The sequence below is a fragment of the Dasypus novemcinctus genome, chromosome 30 (assembly GCF_030445035.2).
Source record: "Dasypus novemcinctus isolate mDasNov1 chromosome 30, mDasNov1.1.hap2, whole genome shotgun sequence".
Taxonomy (NCBI): Eukaryota; Metazoa; Chordata; class Mammalia; order Cingulata; family Dasypodidae; genus Dasypus; species Dasypus novemcinctus.
This window is the reverse complement of record NC_080702.1, coordinates 46,671,937-46,693,128: the sequence shown is the minus strand read 5'-3', so window position 1 is coordinate 46,693,128 and position 21,192 is coordinate 46,671,937. Positions and strand designations below refer to the sequence as shown.

The 21,192-nt window shown below is 38.3% G+C and overlaps 1 protein-coding gene across 1 annotated transcript; it reads left to right on the top strand.

Annotated features, from left to right (window-relative positions):
• Window positions 1–784: 784 nt before the first annotated feature.
• LOC101426956 (olfactory receptor 7A17-like) lies at window positions 785–1,753 on the top strand. Its single transcript, XM_004472100.2, has one exon. The coding sequence runs from the start codon at window positions 785–787 to the stop codon at window positions 1,751–1,753; it is 969 nt and encodes a 322-aa protein (XP_004472157.2).
• The last annotated feature ends 19,439 nt before the right edge of the window (window positions 1,754–21,192 follow it).

The window sequence follows — 21,192 nt, the reverse complement described above, 5'->3', positions numbered from 1 at the left end:
TATTATATTAACTTTCTAGGTAGTCTGTGTTTCTAGATAAATTTTAGAATTAGTTTGTAAATTCCCTAAAATTATTTGCTGGCATTTAGTGATGGGCTGAGTTAAATATATGGTCATGTTGGAAAGAAACTACATCCTTAATATTTAGTCTAGTGTAACTTAAACCAAAGTATCTCTAATTAATTAAATATTTGCTTTCATTTTTTAGTGTAGTAAGTTACACATAAATTAATATTATCTTTTTTATCCATTTTCATGCATTCAGTTTCATAATATCAATCCCATTCAGAATATTTTGCAACCATAACTAACATCCATTACTGAAGTTTTTCATCACAAGTTACAAAATTCCCAGTCAAATTATTTGTTGATTGAAATCAATTCTAAGAGGATTTTTAATAGAAATTATTACTGTGAGAAAATGTTTACAATTATGGACAAGGATGGCAAGTTAGAAACAACATCAAGGAGATGCAGGAAGATTTGGTTTCCCTGTTATTGTCAGATAAATGGCTCTGTCTGTCTATCTACCTATCTAATCTAGCTAACTATCAATCTCTCTCTCTCTCTCTCTCTCTCTCTCTCTCTCTCTCTCTCTCTCTCTCTCTCTCTCTCTCTCTCCCCCCCCCTCTCTCTCCATCTATCTATCATCCTTCTATCTATCCATTAATAAGAAATCATTAACTTATTGAGTTGCAAACATAGACTTTATGTTATTTCCTGCTATACACTTGTAATTAAGTCTGCATTTCTCTTCTCTCTTTTCAGTAGTATCATCAGCTACATGGAACCAGAAAACCAAACACGTGTTTCAGAATTTATCCTTCTGGGGCTGTCAGAAGATACAGAGGTGCAATCCCTCCTCTTTGGGCTGTTTCTGTCCATGTACCTGGTCACCTTCACTGGAAACCTGCTCATCATCCTGGCCATCATCTTGGACTCCCACCTCCACACACCCATGTATTTCTTCCTCTCTAACTTATCTTTTACAGATATCTGTTTCATCTCCACCACTGTCCCAAAGATGCTGCTGAACTTACAGACAGAAAGCAAAATTATAACTTATGAAAGCTGCATCATCCAGATGTATTTTTTCCCACTTTTTGGACAATTAGATAACTCCATCTTGACTGTGATGGCCTTTGATCGCTTTGTGGCCATCTGTCGCCCCCTGCACTACACAGTCATCATGAACCCCCAGCTCTGTGGCACTCTGCTACTGGCATCCTGGTTATTGAGTGTTTTAGTCTCTCTTCTACATGGCTTAATGGTTTTGCGATTGTCTTTTTGTACAGATTTGGAAATCCCCCACTTTTTCTGTGAAATTAATCAGGTGGTCCGACTTGCTTGTTCTGACACCTTCCTCAATGATATAGTTGTGTATTTTGAAACTGGACTTCTGGGTGTTATTCCAATCACTGGGATTCTTTTCTCTTACTCTAAGATTGCATCCTCCATTTTGAGAATTTCAACAGCTGGGGGAAAGCAAAAAGCTTTTTCTACATGTGGGTCTCACCTCTCAGTAGTATTCTTGTTTTATGGTACAAGTCTTGGCGTGTATCTTACTTCAGCTACTACCCAAAACTCAAGGGCAAATGCAATAGCCTCAGTGATTTACACAGTGGTCACTCCCATGTTGAACCCCTTTATCTATAGTTTTAGAAATAAGGACATAAAGCAGGCCTTTAAAAGGTTGAGAAACATTATTTCTATAAAAGTATCATTTGTCTCAAATTTAGAAAAATTCCCATGATTAACAGAAGTCAAACACTGGGAGATCTAAATTGAGAAACTTTAATAAGTGTATAGAATCATAATTTGTTATTTGCCTAATTATCAAAAATTCTACTTCTTTAATTTTTATATATCAACTACAATAGTTTCTTCTATATTTTATTTTACATCATGTCATCTTTCTTATTATATTCCCTAGAATCAGTATTAAAACAATAACAGTTTCCTGATTTTTCAGCAGCAAAATATTTAATATAGGTAATTTGGTATTTATAAAATTATCAGAGATACTGTAGGGATGAAGGTGTACTGCAGGTGCTGCCAGAGAAATGCAACTACATAAAACAATTTTTTTCAGATCAATTTTGTTGCTACATATTAATAAACACACAATTCATCCAAAGGGTACAGCCAATGATAATTGCTATAACCACATTGTTCATTTATCATTTCAATCGTTATTGGCACATTTCATTGCTTCAATAATTCTAATTAAAAAACAGACAAACAAAATTCCTCAACTCTCCATCTCTCCATGTTTCCTCCACTGTACATAACTGCTATTTCTGGTTCTTCTATCCAATGTGTATAATCAATGATTTTCAGTATAATCACATTATTGTATATTCATCATCTCAAAAATATTAGTACTATTACATTACTCCAAAAAGAAGACTCCACACCACTTAGCATTCCTTCCTCAGACCTTCTTAACCACTAATTTTCTTTCATTTTTATAGATAGATTTATAATTACTTTTTATATAAATCGTATTATACCATATGTAGAATATGTAGCACTCTGTTTGATCTCCACTTAGAATAATGTTTCAGTTTTTTTGTCTGATATTAACATTTTGTACTCGTAATGGTCACTTGTTCAGCTTCAAAAAAAGTCTTATGTACACAATTCTACTCATATTCATATTTAACGTAATATATTTACCTTTCATGTAATACATTTAGTTCATAATAGGGCAATCATAGAGTTGTTGTCTTTTTGTGTTAAGCTTGTGTCACTCAACATAAGGTCCCCCAGGTTCATCCATGTTGTCATACGTTTCACAAATTCATTTTTTCTTATTTGTGCATAATATTCTACCATTTCTATAACCTACAAAGTTTCTATCCATTCATCAGTTGGTGGTCACCTGGGTTGTATACAAATTTTGGTTATTGTGTATAACATAGCTATGAACATTGGTGTGCAGATATCAGTTCATGTCACAGTGCTCGGTTCTTTTAGGTATATACCTAGCAATGGTATTTCCAGGTACCTTGGCAAGGGAATTTTCGTATTCTGTAGAAACTCTCAAACAGTCCTCTACAGTGACTGTACCATTTCACTTTCCCACCAACAGTGAATAATCATTCCTATTTCTCCACATCCTCCCCAACATTAACAGTTTTCTGACTTTTTAATAGCCGCCAGTCTAACAGACGTGAAATGGTATCTCATTGTAACTTTAATTTGCATATCTCTAATCACTAGTGATATCAAACTTCTTCATATGTTTCTTCACTATTTTGTATGTCTTCTTTGGAAAGTTGTCTTTTCAATTCTTTGGTCCATTTTTAAAACAGATACTTTGTCTTTTTACGTGTTGTGTTGTATGATCTCTTTACATGTCATGGATATTGATATGTGATTGTGAAATAGTTTGTCCCATTGAGTCGACTGTCTTTTCACCCTTTGGACCAAGTCCTTTGAGGTACAAAAGTGTTGACGTTTGATGGGGTCCCATTTAACTGTATTTCTTTTGTTGCCCATGCTTTGGTTGTAAGGTTTAAGAAACTACATCCTAACACAAGGTCTTGAAGATAATTTCCTGCATTTTCTTTGAGGAATTTTATGGTTGTTGGTTTCATATTTACGTTCTTGCTCCACTTTGAGTTAATTTATGTATAAAGTATGAGATAGGGATCTTCTATCTTTCTTTTGGTAATGGCTATCCAGTTCTTCCAAGATCATTTCTTTTTTTTCCAAATTCTACTCAATTTATTCATTTTTTAAAAGATATCACATTCAAACAATATGAGGTACCCATGTACCCCCACCGCCCCCACCCCACCACTCCCCCACAGTAAAACTCTCCCCTATCATCATGACACATCCATTGCGTCTGGTGAGTACTTCTCCAGGCATCGCTGCACCCCATGTCCCATGTTCCACACCATAGCCCACACTCTCCCACGTTCCATCCAGTGGGCCATGGGAGGACATATAGTTTTCGGTAACTGTCCCTGCAGCATCATCCAGGACAACCCCAAGTCCTGAAAATGCCTCCACAACTCACCTCTTCCTCCCGTTTCCCAAACTAAGCAGCCACCATGGCCACTTTCTCCACAGCAATGCCACATTTTCTCTGATTACTAATCACAATAGTTCATGAATAGAATATCAGTAAGTTTACTCTCATCCACATTTTATTCCTCCATCCTGTGGACCTTGGAATGGTTCTGTCCACTCCACATTTATATCAAGAGGGGGCTTAGATTCCACATGGATGCTGGATGCAATCCTCCTGCTTTCAGTTGTAGGCACTCTTGGCTCCCTCATGTGGTGGTTGACCTTCTTCACCTCCATGTTAACTGAGTGGGGTAAGTCCAACAAACCAGAGAGTAGGAGCTGAAGTCTGTTGAGCCTCAGGGCCTGGCTATCATATGGTCAGTCCAGAGATTCAGATCCCCTGGGTATATATAAACCCCAGCAACAACTAGAGTTCTAGTAAAAGTAACCGGAGAGGCTTGTGAAAAAAGATCACATATGAGTCCAGCTCCATCACACAGAAACACAAACTCCAAAGAAGGGCCAACTGACATGGCACTGAACTCCATCTGCCATGTCCATAGAACCTGTGGGTCTCTGTAGTACTCAGAAGAACAAATACCCGGGGTTGTATCTACTTTATCTGTCTCCGGGATTGTGCTGAGGTGTGCATATAGGGCAACCCCTCTGATAACCTCCTGGCACTTTTTGCAGACTCATAGCCATATAAACTCACTTGTCCTTTCCATTTCCCCCTTGATTCAGGTCAAAAAGCATTTTTAACTCCTGGTATTATATGTAGATTGAGATATTCTGCTGGTCCGAGTTCACCCTTCAACTCAAGGTTATTTTCTAGTTGCATCATCGGCTACTACTTGGTAGTAATCCCTCGACACCAGGGAGGCTTTTCCCCAGCAGTTATGTCCCAAACTGGGGGAAAGGCAATGCATTTACATGCTGAGTTTGGGCTTTGAGCCTGGCCACTTTTAAAGAAGTTTTGGAGCACAGAAAGGTTCAAATATGTCAGGAGAGGAACACTGGTGTGGGTTGTTATTGATAAGGGACACAAGTTTGGGAGGGAGCACTACAGGGCATACATACAGGGAACATAAAAATGACAACTGAGGGAGTCCTGAGTTCCTAGCCAGGGGAGCTCTACTACATTCCCTAATGGGACACCAACAATTCCCCAAGAGCAATGGCAAAGACCAACAAAGAAGGATGTTCCAACAATAAGCCTTTGATACTGATGACTTTGCTTATTAGCCCGTGCTCCTGAAATAAGAACAAAGCCTAGAGCTGTAGGGTGCCCAAAGGTTACCTCCTGAGAGCCTCCATTTTGCTAAATGTGGCCACTCTCTAAGCCAAACTCAGCATGTAAATGCATTGCCTTCCCCCCAGCATGAGACATGACTCCTAGGGATGACCCTCCCTGGCACAGAGGAATTACTACCAAGCACCAGCTGATGACATACATAGAAAAAGGCCTTGCATAAAATGGTCAACTCAGAGTAGCAGAATATCTCAGCCTACATGTAAGATCAGGTGCTAAAAACTGCTTTATGACTTTGGATAAAAGGGCGAAATGGAAAGGACAAATGTGTTTATATGACTATGAGTAGCAAAAAAAGATTCAGGAGGTCATCAAAGTGGTCACACTTATGCATGCCTCAGAAGGGTACCAGAGACAGCCAAAGTAGATACAACCCCAGGTACTGGTTCTTCTGAGGGCTACAGGGACCCACTGGGTCTATGGTCATGGCAGATGGCTCTGGAGTTCAGGGTCATGGTAATTGGTCCTACTTTGGAGTTTGTTTTCTTAAGTGTGAGGCAGTTGGACTCAGATGTGAACTTTCTACACATGCCTCTTCTGTCACTTTTACTGAACCTGTGGTTGACCCTGTGGTTGGTGTATATTCAGGAGACTTGACTCTCTGGACTGTCCATTGGACAGCCAGGCCATAAGCCTCAGCAGACCTGCAACTCCTACCCTCTGGTTCATTGGACTTACCCCAGCCAGCTAACAGTTAGATGAAGAAATTTAACCACCACACCAGGGAGTCCAGAGTGCCTACAACTTTAAGCAGGAGAATTGAATCCATTATCCATGTGGAATCTAAGCCCCCTCTCAATATCGATGTGGAGTGGACATAAAGATCCCAGGATCCACAGGACAGAGGAATAGGGTATGGATTAGAGTGGACTTACAGATATTCTACTACAGAACTATTGAAATTAGTAATGGAAGAAATTGTGGCAGTGATGTGGAGAAAGTCGCCACGGTAGCTTCTGAGTGTAGGGACAAGGAAGAAGATATATAAGTAGGGGCATTTTCAGGACTTGGAGTTGTCCTGGGTGGTACTGAAAGGACAGATGCTGGACCTTGTGTGTCCTGCCATGGTCCACTGGGTGGACTGTAGAAGAGTGTAAACTACCATGTAAACCATTATCCATGTGGTATAGCAGTACTCCATAATGTATTCAACAAATGCAATGAATATACCACGATGATGCAAGAGATTGTTGATGAGGGAGGAGTGGGTTGGGGAGGTGGGGGTAAATGGAGACCTCATATATTTTTTAATGTAACATTTAAAAAAAAACAGAGAGAAAAATTGAATGATAGGCATATGGCTCCACACTCTCACCACTAATTGGTATTGTCTTTATTTATGCTTTTGTCTATTCCAATAAGCATATGATGGTATATCATTGTGATTTTAATTTTGCAATCCCCTAAGGACAAATGATGGTGTGCTTCTTTTGGTATGCTTATTGTGAAGTCTATATCTTCTTAAGCTTTGAATTCTGCTCAGATCCTTCGCACAATTTAAAATTAGGTGTTTGCTCTCTTATTTTGGGATGTAAAGAATTCTTTGTATATTTGGAAAAAATCATTTCTCACATGTGTTTTGCAAGTGCTTTCCCAAAATATGTGGATTTTCTTTCAATCCTTTGTCAACATCTTTAACAAGACAGAAGTTTTACATTTGAAGAAATCCAACTGATATGTTTTCTTCTATCATGGATCATGTTATATATAAAAACTTATCATCAAGTCATCAGCCCCGATATTTTTGTATAGATTTCCCTGAAATTTTATTTTGCATTTCACTTTTATTTGGTATTAATTCATTTTCATGTAATTTGTGTAAATTATGTAGAATCTATGCCTAAGTTCCTGTTTTGTTTGGGATGTTTATATCGCATTATTCCACCACCTTTTTGAAAAGGTGACACTTTCCCCAACAAATTGCACTGACTATTTTTTAAAAATCAGTTGACTGCTTTTGTATTGTTCTATTTCTGAGATTTCTAACATTACTTTCCTTGTCTATTATGCCAAAAATATTCTTTGATTATTGTATTTTCATAGTAAATTTTGAAATCAGCGTGTATGGTTCCCAAATTTTGTAGTTCTTCTTTTTTTTTTTTTTTTATTGACTTTGTAATAATATTACATCAAAAATATATATGTGAGGTCCCATTCAACCCCACTCCCCCACCCCCCCTCTCACCCCCAAAACACTCGTTCCCATCATCATGACACATCCATTGGATTTGGTAAGTACATCTTTGGGCACCTCTGCACCTCATAGTTAATGGTCCACATCATGGCCCATACTCTCCTCCATTCCATCCAGTGGGCCCTGTGAGGATTTACAATGTCCGGTGATTGCCTCTGAAGCACCATCCAGGGCAGCTCCATGTCCCAAAGACACCTCCACCTCTCATCTCTTCCTGCCTTTCCCCATACCCATCGTCCACCATGTCCACTTTTCTCAATCCAATACCACCTCTTCTATGTGGACATTGGATTGGTTGTGTCCATTGCACCTCTATGTCAAGAGGAGGCTCAGATTCCACATGGATGCTGGATGCAATCCTCCCATTTTCAGTTGTAATCACTCTAGGCTCCATGGTGTGGTGATTGTCCTTCTTCAACTCCATCTTAGCTGAGTGTGGTAAGTCCAATAAATCAGATTGTAGGTGCTGGAGTCTGTTGAGGCTCAGGACCTGGCTATCACATTGTCAGTCCAGAGATTCAAATCCCCTAAATATATCTTAAATCCCAACGTTAACTGCACCTCCAGCACATTAGCATGAAAGTCTTATGAAGGGAGATCCCATCTGAGGCCAGATTCATCACTCATAAACACCATTTCCAATGAGGGGCCATCTGCCCTGGTAGTTAACCCCATCGGCCATGGCCATAACTCTCATGGGTCTCTTTAGCCTTCAAAGGAACCAATATCTGGGGGTTGGATCTGCTTTATCTGTCTCTATGACTCTGCTCAGTTGTGCATGAGGGCAATCCTTCTGCCAGCCTCCAGACTCTTTTTTAGAAACTCGTAGCCATATAAACTCATTTCTCCTTTCCATTTCCCCCTTACTTTAGGTCAAACAGCATTTTAAAGTCATGTTATTTTATGTAGACATGGATATTCTGCTGATCCGCATTGAACCTTCCATATAAGGTCCTTTTCCAGTTGCATCATCAGTTAGTATTTGATAGTGGTCCCTCGTTGCCAGGGAGGCTCGTCCCCAGGTGTCATGTCCCACGCTGGAGGGAAGGCATTGCATTTACATGCTGAGTTTGGCTTCGAGACTGGCCACATTTGAGTAACATGAAGGCTGACAGGAGGAAATTCCCAGGCACAATGTTGCTCTAGGCCTTGTACTTATTTTAGGTTTATCAGCTCACAAGCATAGTCATTAGCATCAGGGGCTCACTGTTGAACCCTCACACCCTCCAGGTCCCCGCCGCTGTACCTGGGAGACTGTCGCTGCTCCCCTAGGGAGCGCGACAGAGCACCACTGGCCAGGAACCCAGTACCCCCCCTGCTGTGATTTTTAATTGTTGCCACTATGAGTATATCCAATCATTACGATGCCCCCTGGATATATGTTCTGTACAGCTCCCTGTCAGCCATATATCACCTGTCATTGGTATCCCATACCAGTATCCCTCCATTGCCATTGTTGAGACACTCTGTGGTCCAGAGCTCCCCGAAATTTGAAGCCCAATATTATGTCATGGTCCCTTACTAGGGAATGGCATATAGGGATGGGTTTAAAGGATAGATAAAGAACTTGGATAAAGTTAGATAAAGAACTTAGATAAAGAATGTTGACTTAAAAAAATTCCACATCCTATCCTTTTTTTCCCCCCCCCCCCCCCTAATTATTCAGCATTTCTTCACAGGAGTCCTAGAGCACAGCAATGCATATATATAATATACAGCACTCCCATACATCCACCACAAAACCTTTTTCCTTCCACAGCAATACTCTTACACCCTATTCACATCATATTTACTTAAGGTGATGTACAGAGTCTGAGATATTAGCTTTCTAACAAGGTAATATCTGTGCTTACATTATGGTGCATACTTTAGGATACACAGTTCTTTACATTTTTAGTTATCCTATGTTTTACATTATGGTTTACATTATCAGTCTGTCATCTCCTATATGTTATGGTGTAATATTACATGTTTTATATCCATCCTTGTGTACTCTCAAAAAACTCCTCTCTTGCCCCCCTTTTACTTTGGTTCCACACATTTAACGTCCATTTTCCCTTCCACTTTGGTGCCCACAGTGACAGCCAACCTCCGTTTCCTGAGGAGCCACTTCCAGAAATAGATGGAATAGTGTTCAGGGTGTAACTTGCTCAACTGCCCCAATGCCCTGGGAGCCACCCTTTCTCTTGAGGGATACAGTTCCCTCTATTTGGTGGCATTAGTCCTCCCCAGGATGTGGGTCCACTCCCACTCTCACTACTTGGGATTCTACCCCATGGTGTCACCCACTCTGGCAGAATGAGCATTTAGGCATTCCCCAGGAGCCCGTCCTGCATCAGACCCTCCCCTCCGAGCATTCTAAACAGGTAACCCTCTTTATTATATTTTGATATGATTTTCTCGGCATTTTACTCTCCACCACCTCCTGACCCTCTCCTGTGTTAGTATGCTCCCCCTCCCTCCCCCCACTTTTGGGCAACGTTACCCAACCATCCCTCCCCAGCCACCCTCAAACCCGTAAAGCCCCAACCAAAGGCAACCCCTTGCCCCCATTTTATCTCTTCTTTGTGTTCATACTTACCACCATCTCGTCTTAAATTCCACCCCTGCAGACATCGGCTCATATCCTTCCTCCACCCTCCGGTTTCCTGTAAGCCTATCGTTCAGTCTCTTGCTATCTAGGGCAGCTTGTTTATTTCATATCATTGAGGTCATGTAGTATTTGTCCTTCAATGTCTGGGTTGCTTCACTCAACATAAGGTTCTCAAGATTCATCCATGTTATCACATGTGTTTGTAGTGTGTTTGTTCTTACAGCCGAGTAGTATTCCATTGTGTGTATATACCACATTTTATTGATCCACTCATCTGTTGATGGGCATTTGGGTTGATTCCAACTTTTGGCAATAGTGAAAAATGCTGCTATGAACATTGGTGTACATATATCGGTTTGTGTCCTTGTTTTCAGTTCTGCTGGGTATATACCCAGCAGTGGTATTGCTGGGTCATATGGCAAATCTATGGCTAGTTTTTTGAGAAACTGACATACTGTCCTCCAGAATGGTTGGATCCTTCTGCATTCCCAACAGCAGTGGATGAGTGTTCCCCTTCCTTCACATCCTCTCCAGCACTTGTATTCTTCTGTTTTTTTCATAGCTGCCAATCTTATGGGTGTAAGATGGTATCTCATTGTAGTTTTGATTTGCATTTCCCTGATAGCTAGAGATTTGGAACATTTTTTCATGTGCTTTCTTGCCATTTGTATTTCTTCTTCAGAGAAGTGTCTGTTTAATTCTTTTTCCCATTTTTTAAATGGGTTGTTTATCTTTTTATTTTCAAGATATAGGAGTTCTTTATATATGCTAGTTATAAGTTTCTTATCAGATATATGATTGCCAAATATTTTCTCCCACTGTGTGGGCTCCCTTTTTACTTTGATGACAAACTCCTTTAAGGTGCAGAAGGCTTTAATTTTGAGGAAGTCCCATTTATCTATTACTTCTTTTGCTGCTCGTGCTTTTGGTGAGATATTCATAAATCCATTTCCTATTACAAGTCCTGTAGATGTTTCCCTACACTGCTTTCTAAGGTTTTTATGGTCTTGGCTCTTATATTTAGGTCTTTGATCCATCTTGAGTTGATCTTTGTATAAGGTGTGAGATGGTAATCTTCTTTCATTCTTCTACATATGGCTATCCAGTTCTCCAGACACCATTTGTTGAATAGGCCACTCTCTCCCAATTGAGAGGGTTTGGTGGCTTTATCGAATATTATGTGGCTGTATATGTGAGGTTCTATATCAGAGCTTTCAATTCGATTCCATTGGTCTATGTGTCTCTCCTTATGCCAATACCATGCTGTTTTCACCACCGTAGCTTTATAGTATGTTTTGAAGTCAGGTAGTGTGATTCCTCCAATTTCGTTTTTCTTTTTCAGTATGTCTTTGGCTATTCGGGGTCTCTTTCCTTTCCAAATAAATTTCATAGTTAGTTTTTCTAGTTCCTTAAAGAAGGCTGCGTTGATTTTTATTGGGATTGCATTGAATGTGTAGATCAGTTTTGGTAGGATAGACATCTTAATAATGTTCAGTCTTCCTATCCATGAACAAGGAATAGTCTTCCATTTATTTAGGTCTTCTTTGATTTCCTTGAACAATCTTGTATAATACTCATTGTATAAATTCTTTACCTCTTTAGTTAAATTTATTCCTAAGTATTTGATTTTTTTAATTTACTATTGTGAATGGTATTTGTTTCTTGATTTCCTTCTGATCTTGCTTATTATTGGTGTACAGAAATGCTACTGATTTTTGCGCATTGATCTTATAACCTGCGACTTTACTAAACTCATTTATGAGTTCTAGAATCTTCGTTGTAGATCTCTCAGGGTTTTCTATGTATAGGATCATGTCATCTGCAAATAATGAAATTTTGACTTCTTCCTTTCCAATTTGAATGCTTTTATTTCTGGTTCTTGCCTCAGTGCTCGTGCAAGTACTTCTAAGACAATGTTAAATAGGAGCGGAGACAGTGGGCATCCTTGTCTTGTTCCTGAGTTTAGAGGGAAGGAGTCTAGGATTTCTCCATTGTAAACAATATTGGCTTTAGGTTTTTCATATATACTCTTTATCATGTTCAAAAAATTCCCTTGTATTCCAATCTTTTGGAGTGTTTTTATCAAGCAAGGGTGCTGTATTTTGTCAAATGCTTTTTCTGCATCAATAGATATAATCATGTGATTTTTTTCCTTCAATCTGTTTATATGGTGTATTACGTTGATTGATTTTCTATGTTGAACCATCCTTGCATACCTGGGATGAATCCCACTTGGTCGTGGTGTATAATATGTTTAATGTGTTGTTGAATACGATTAGCAAGTATTTTGTTAAGTATTTTTGCATCTAGGTTCATTAGAGAAATTGGTCTGTAATTTTCCTTTCTTGTGATGTCTATGTTTGGCTTTGGTACTAGGGTAATGTTGGCATCATAGAAGGAGTTGGGTAATGTTCTTTCCATTTCGATGTTTTGGAATAGTTTCAGCAGGATTGGTGTCAGTTCTTTCCGGAATGTTTTGTAGAATTCACCTGTGAAGCCATCTGGCCCTGGGCTCTTCTTAGTTGGGAGATTTTTGATAACCAATTCTATCTCTCTGCTTGTGATTGGTTTGTTAAGATCATCAATTTCTTCTTTCATCAATATGGGCTGCTTATGTGTTTCTAGGAATTTGTCCATTTCCTCTAGATTGTCATTTTTGTTGGAATATAGTTTTTCAAAATATCCTCTTATGATAGTCTTTATTTCTGTGGGGTCAGTGGTGATATCGCCTTTCTCATTTCTTATTTTGTGTATTTGCATCTTCTCTCTTTTTTTCTTTGTTAGTGTTGCTAAACGTTTTCAATTTTGTTAATCTTCTCAAAAAACCAGCTCTTGGTCTTGTTTATCTGTTCAAGTGCTTTCTTATTTTCTATTTCATTTAGTTCTGCTCTTATCTTTGTTATTTCCTTCCTTCTTCTTCCTGTTGGGCTACTTTGTTGTTGTTTTTCTAATTCCTTCAAATGTGCAGTTAGTTCTTCAATTTTTGCTCTTTCTTCTTTTTTGATATATGAATTTATGGCTATAAACTTCCCTCTCAGTACTGCTTTTGCTGCATCCCATAAATTTTGGTATGTTGTGTTATCATTATCATTTGTTTCAAGGTAGTCATTGATTTCTTTTGAGATTTCCTCTTTGACCCACTGTTTTTCTAAGAGTGTGCTGTTTAATTTCCAAATCGTGGTGTGAAATCTGGGCTTCTGTCCCTTGCAAATCTCCAGCTTGACTCCACTGTGGTCAGAGATAATGTTTTGTATTATTTCAATCTTTCTGAATTTGTTCAGCCTTTCTTTGTGGCCTAGCATATGATCTATCTTGGAGAATGATCCATGTGCGCTTGAGAAAAATGTATATCCTGCTGTGTTTGGGTGTAGCGATCTATATATGTCTATTAGATCGAGCTCCTCTAATATACTATTCAGATGTTTTGTTTCTTTGGTGATTCTCTTTTGAGATGTTCTGTCCAGAGTTGATAGTGGTGTATTAAAATCCCCCACTATAAGTGTAGATGTATCTATTCTTTCACTTAGTTTTTCCAGCGTTTGCCTGACGTATTTAGAGGCACCCTTGTTAGGGGCATAGATATTTATGATTGTTCGATCTTCTTGACAGATTTTCCCTTTCACTAAAATGTAGTATCCTTCTTTGTCTCTCACAATTGTTTCACATTTAAAGTCTATTTTGTCTGATATTAATATAGCTACTCCTGCCTTTTTTTGTTATTGTTAGCTTGTATGATTGTTTTCCAGCCATTCACTTTCAATCTCCATGCGTCTCTGGGTCTAAGATGTATCTCTTGTAGACAGCATATGGATGGGTCATATTTCCTTATCCAATGTCCCAGTCTGAATCTTTTGATAGGTGAGTTTAATCCATTGACATTCAGTGTTATTACTATCAAGGAATTATTTGTGTTAGCCATATTTTGATTGGATTTGTGTTTGTCATATTTTGTTTGTATATATTTTTTTTGTCTTTTTTGTTGTTGTTGTTGGGCTTATACTCTCCTCCAACTTTGCCTTTCCTGTTTTTTCCTTTCTTCCTGCAGAACTCCCTTTAGAATTTCTTGAAGGGGAGGTTTCTTGTTGGTATACTCTTTCAGTTTCTGTTTGTCTGTGAATATTTTGAACTCTCCTTCATGTTTGAATGCTAGTTTAGCTGGATAGAGTATTCTTGGTTGGAAGTTTTTTTCCTTTAGTACCTTGACTATATCATACCACTGTCTTCTTGCCTCCATGGTTTCAGAAGAGAAATCAGCACTTAATCTAATTGAGCTTCCCTTGTATGTGATGGTTTTCTTTTCTCTTGCTGCTTTTAGGATTTTCTCTTTGTCTTGAGCTTTGGATAATTTGATAAGTATATGTCTTGGGGTGGGCCTGTTGGGGTTTATGACTTGTGGAGTGTGCTGTGCTTCTTGGATATGTACCTCTGTCTCTTTCAGTAGATTTGGGAAGTTTTCAGCCATTATTTCCTGCAACACTCCTTCTGACCCCTTTCCCTTCTCTTCACCTTCTGGAATGCCTATAATACGTATGTTTGAGCGTTTTGCATTGTCATTCAGGTCCCTAAATCCTAATTGGATTTTTTCTATCTTCTTATTGACCCCTTCTACTATCTGTTTGATTTCTGATGTACTGTCTTCCACATCACTAATTCTCTGCTCTGTCTCTTCTAGTCTGCTGATATTTGCTGCAAGTGTATTTTTGATTTCTTGAACTGTGGTGTTCATTCCCATCATATCTGTTATGTTTTTGCGTATGTCTGCAATTTCCCCTCCAAGTGATGTCTTCATGTTGTTAACCTCTTTCATTACTGCATCAAATTTGTCGGTGATAAATGTTCTGAGTTCTTTCATTGCTTGTGCCAAGTTTTGCTCCCCTTAGTGATTATTGGTTTGTTGATTGGATTCAGTCATGTTTTCCTGATTATTGGTTTGGTTTGTAGATTTTTGTTGCTTTCTGGTCATCTCTTTATTTTGACGAATTTAATCAGTTCCTTAGCTTCTTTGTCTGCTTTTGGAGGTTAATTAGTTGTTATTTTTGCATAGGTGTTATACATTCTTTTTGTCACTTTTTTCTTCTCATTCAAGTTACTTGTTGTTGGCTAAGTTCACTTTAGAAGAAAGTATTAGTGTTGGGGAAAGGCATTTGTGTCAGCAAGGGAAAAGTATAAAGTAGTATTAGTAATGTATGTTAACAAAGCAAGAATATGAGATCTGGGAGGATGGAGGTTAGATTCATGTAGATTGTATAGAGTTATAGCTGTAGGTAGAGTACCTTTTATGAAGTAGATGACTGAATATGGGCGGAATATGGTATGAACTACAAAGCTATTGTTTTCATGAGAGAGGGAAAAAGAAAAGAAAGGTAATAGTTTCAAGAGTGGATAACAGACAGAAAACAGAACAAAGGTATTAGAAATTAAGAGTTAGACACTTTGTGGATCAAAGAATGGGAGGTGGGGGGTGGAATATAGTAGAGACAGTAGATGATAGTGGATATCAAGATGCAGGGGAAGGGGGATAGTGTAGGTAACCTAAATCAGTTCACACAAAAATGAGGCAGTGGAGGATGGGAAAACCCAGCAAATGTGAGGTGTTCCCTGTAGCACCTATTGTGTACTTGAATTAAAATAAAATAAGTGGAAAATGAGGGATAAGAGGGAAAGAGAAAACCGAAAAAAAAAACTAATTATAATAAAAAAAAAAGAAAGACAAGAAGAAAGGAAGAAAGAAAAAGAGGATAAGCAAACGGTGGGGAACAGATAGGGGGAAGAGTGATACAGGTATACACGTGTCACAATTGCAACACTATCTAAAACAACAACCAAAAAAACCCCTAAATAACTGTATAAAAAAAAAAAAGGACTTTGGGGGACACGCTAGGAGAAAAGACTAGGGGATAATGCAATATTAGCAATCAGGGCGTCAAACAGAGTAAAAAATAAGATAAAGTGAAAATAAAAACAAAACAATATGAACCAATATAGATAAAACACAAAGGTTAAGGTCCAGAGCACTCAAGGATCCCAGGTAGACCCCAGAGCGTGATGGATTCAGGGGTGGAAAGTCTGAGACACTGAAGACTCAAGAGGTGTGAGTCTGGGGTGTGGACCGCCAGAGTCCAGGGGACCCGGACCTGGCAACCTCAAATCTGGTCCACGGAAAGCTTAGGAGCCCCGCAGTGCAACACAGCCCTCAGGGATCCCTGTAGCTGGGTGCCAGCCCCGTGGGGGAAGCCAGATCCGCGAATTCTATATTGAATGTCTGATCCCTGAAATTCACCTACACCTCAGGGTATCAGCCTTTGGACAGCTCGCTCCCTGTGCTCCCACGCAACGGCCACTTGAGGGCGCCTCTACACCACGGCCAGTTCAATGACCCAGATCCCAAGCCTCACCGGGTGGGGTGGGCTTCAGCTGGAAACTCCGAAAACAGACTCTAAGATCTGAAATCCCAAACTTCGCAAAATATTCCCCAATCAGCTTCCAGACGTGTCCTCCTCCCTCACTGCACCCTACAACAGTCTCCCAATTGTGTCCCCTTATTGCTCAAAATCCAATTCCATTGCAGATCTGCAGCCGGACCTGTGGGGATGGGGCTATGGCGGAAGCGCTTCCCCCCCTGTCCGGCGACCAAAATGTCCCCCACTTCACAAGAAAACACCGTCTGTCTCCCCAAATCAATCTGCTAAGGAGTCTTGTCCCAACAATCCCTCACCAGCCAGCCCAGTATCCGCGAATTTCTCAGCACCGCAAAGCCTCCAGAAAGAGGGAAAAAAAAACCCAAAAACCCCTGGCCGCCGCGGCTCCGGAGCTGCAAGAGCGCCCGCTACCGCGGCTCCGCCCACCCAAGGAGCGAATGTCCCGCGCCCAGCTGGGACCTCCGTTTATATATTATAGACGTATCCTCTCTGTTACCTTCCCATTGAATTGACGTCCAGACACCTTCCAACCAGCAAAAATCCCCGAAACAGCGCGGTCCTAAAGAGCCTTCAACGCTGCCCAGCCGCCCCCTGCAGAGACACTACCAGGCAAGCTCACGCAGCCACCATCTTGCCTCTCCTTCTCTGTAGTTCTTCTTCATTATTATTTATGCTATCTAGATCTTTTTCATATCCATAGAAATTTTAGAATTAGATGATCAGTATCTATAAGTTGATATCTTGCCATGTAGAATTAGATTAATTTGAATGTATTCATCAGGTTGGGAAGAAATGGCAACTTTAAAAAATTTTTTTCTCTTTCTTGTTTTTTAAATGTTACATTAAAAAAAAATATGAGGTCCTCATATACCCCCACCCCCTCACCCTACTCCTCCCACATCAACAACCTCTTTCATAATCACAGGGCATTCAATGCATTCAGTGAATATGACATCTTAACAACTTTGCATCATCCCATCCAGAGTTGTAATTTATTTATTTGTTTGTTTGTTTAATTTTATTGTAGTAGCGATGATGACCCAGATGATTCAAAATTTTCAATTTTTTCATTTTCCAAGGAACAGTTTTGTAATATAATTTTATTCAAAATATTGTGCTACCACCACCAAAACACATACATGCCAATTTTTCATCACAACATCCAAAATGACAGATCATAATCATAGTAGATTAAAATAAATCTCAAGGAATTTGTAATGTCAAATATTGTTTGAAAAAAGTTTTCAATTATGGACTCGGATGTCTAGTCTGTAAAAGCTTCAAGGAGAAGCACAAACATTTGTTTTGTCTGACAATTTCAGTCCATATATAATTAATTTATAGTAACATTTGTGATAATAGTCCCTGATAGTGGCTAAATTTGCATTGCCATTTTCTACTGTCCAACAGTTTCATTGATACATGGAATCAGAAAACCAAATACATGTTTCAAAATGTGTCCTCCTGGGTATTTCAGAAGATAAAAGAATCACAGTCTTTCCTTTTTGGGATGTTCCTTATTCTGTACCAAGTCACCTTCATGGGGAACCTGCTTATTATATTGGCAATCATCTCAGACCTTCACCTCCACTCACTCTTGTACTTCTTCCTCTCTAACCTGACTTTTAGAGATATTTATATCTTCCCCAGTACTGATGCAAAAATGCTGTTGAGCATAAGGACAAAAATCAAAATCATGACTTATGAAAACAGTCTGAGTCAGATGTAGTTTTACGTGTTTTTTTTTGTTTTTGTTTTTGTTTTTTTAATTTTAGACAACTTACACTTGACTGTGATGGCCTATAGCTGCTTCTTGGCCATTTGTCACTCCCTGCACTACACAGTCACCATGAACCCCAGTTGTGCCCTCCTCCTGCTGGCATTCTAGGTAATGAGTGATCTTGAATCTCTTTTACACTAATTAATGGTTCTGCATTGATTTTTCATTTATGTATTTTTTATTCTTTTAAAAAATCACAAATAAATTTTATTGATATGTATTAATAAAGCATATAATTCATCCAAGTGTAAAATCAATGGTATATGGTAAAATCAAATAGTGGTGCATTCATTACTTTAATCATCATCACAGCATTTTCATTATTTCAATAATAATAATAACCCAAAAAGAGAAAAAAAAATTCTTCACTTCTCTGTCTCTCTATACTTCCCCTGCTTTACATAATTGCTATTTCTGGGTATTTTTGCACATTTATTGGTTTATTTGTAGCAATTTTTTAAGATATATTCACATGCAATACAATCTATCCAAAATGTATAATCAATGGATTTTACTATAATTAAAATATAGTGTGTTCATCACCATGAAAAATTTTGAACAATTACTCCAAAATGAAAAAATCCACACCCCTTAGCAGTAACCTCTCCATCTCTCTACCCTTCCCCAGCTTTAAATAACACTAATTTCATCTTTATACCTACATTTCTATTTACATTTTAAATAAATGGAATCATGCAATACATAATACCTTGTATCTGGTTTCTTTCACTTAGCATAATGAGTTTTTTGTTTGAAATTAACATCTTGAAGTATTAACATATAATAGTTCATTTTCAAAGAAAAAGTCATATATGCAATTTTACTCATATTCATATTTCACTTGCAGTTTTATTATGCTATATAATCCCATGTTACATTTTTTAGCTTACCTTTCAGTAATATACATAAGACACATTCTTAAGCATAGCTCTTCACCCTGAATTTGTCTTAGAGTGCATCTTAGTTCCTCTTTTACACAAAACTCAAGGGTAAATGCAATGCAATCATGTAGATTTAATAGTGTATGCCATATGTACTTATATTTTTAGTGTATTTTTTGCAGAGAGTGATATTCGACCTCTTTCAAAATTCCCAAAGAAATTTCCCATTTCCTTTTGAATATACCTAGTTGGTATAATGGTTATTAAGAAAAGATGTTTCGTTGACCATGTCACCAGTGAGTGATGGCGAATGTTGCAACTCTGCCATGTATTCCTAGGCTTCTAATTACTTCAAAGTTCATCCTCCTCCTATTTTTCTCTCAAGAAAATGATCTTTGACTTAATCAGTGAAATTTTAATCCTTTTCAAATCTTAAAATAAGCGGTAACAAAATTGATCCATGCTGAACTGAGAGTTTAAATATGTTCTCATGGAAAACAAATTTTATTCTTGAAAAATCTATAAATGACTAAATAAAAAGTCATGCAAATGTCCTTTATTTGTGAAACTTAAGTGCAGTTTTGGGCTTTGCTTAAATGTAATACTTAAAGAGAGTCATTAAAATATATATTATAACAAAAGACACATCCGTGAATTAAGTGACAGACAAACACTGGGTTACCGAAAAAAATAAGAGACATGATTGCTGGCTTCAAAATTTAAAATGTTTCTTATATAGAAAGAGGAGAAGATTCATTTTGTGTAAGTTCTGTTCTGTTCTACTATGTTGTATCTTGTAAATTCAATATTAATTTACTGGGGCTCTACAATGTGAAATTTAGAAAAGATGAATGCTTTCAGTTGATGAATAATGGTAAAGAGTGGGGAAGTCAGAATAAAATCACACAGGTTCAGGGAACACTACTGAAAAAAGTCACAGAGGAAAGCAGTAACAGAGTCCTTTCCTCATATAACATATCATAATAACATAGCCAGGGTCAACGTGTGTATACATCAAACACAGGTGCAGAGATTCTCCCACTGCTAAGACATGAGGTTCCGAGGGAAGCAAATGGATAGAATATGAATATTGCGTGAGAAGTTCTGGGATTTCATCCCCTAATGTCTTCCAACTGTCTCAACATTCTATTTTCCCCTCACTTCCAGATCCCCCTTCTCTGAACAATTGGAAGCACTCAGGTAGCTGTGAGATGCATCAACCAAACTATGTCTACATATCTGTTTCATCTCATTGAGTTTCCAGAATGCACGAAATTTGTATTTATCTATTATACAAGGAGGAAAGAGCCAGTGGAACAAAAATATTACTGGAAAGAACCAAAGTTCTCTTGTGCTGTTGGTAAGAAATATCATGGAAGGGAATGCTTTACTGAAACAGAGAAATAGTCGGATGTAGTAAAAGTCTACAGATATAAATTTATTTTATTTTCTAATTTCTTTTTTAGGATGGAGGTTTTGGTTTCTATTGTACCTAAATTTCTCTGAGTTACCCTACATAATTTAATTTTCATCATTTTATACTTCAAACTTAGAGGTTCTATTTAATTCATTATTATAATATGTATGCCATTTAAGATACTTACAGAATTCTTTTTAATTTTCTAAAACTCATTAAAAGTAGTTGTTTCATGATATTTGTCTGAATAACCTCAATGTCTGCAACTTTAATGACTTTTTACTACCATCTGGTTTTCTTCTAGCTCTTAGAGATGGTATCTTATTTTCTTAAACCCTGTGGTAAATTTTTAAATTGTGCTCCTTTTCACTAGTTGACCCTACAGTTGTCAGAATTTTTGGCTGTCTAGGTTGAAGAGAGGGGATTTACATTTGATTTCATTTTGCCATGAGCGAGCCTGAAACATCTACTGTTTACTTTTCCACCTTGGGCTGTTAAGCACATAGTGGTGCTGTGGTTTGAGAGTAAATTCTGGCTTGTTATTCAGAGGCAATTCCCAGCAGTTAACACTAG

Coding starts and splice junctions, on each gene's coding strand:
- LOC101426956 (XM_004472100.2), top strand. CDS start 785: ATGGAACCAGAAAACCAAACACGTGTTTCAGAATTTATCCTTCTGGGG.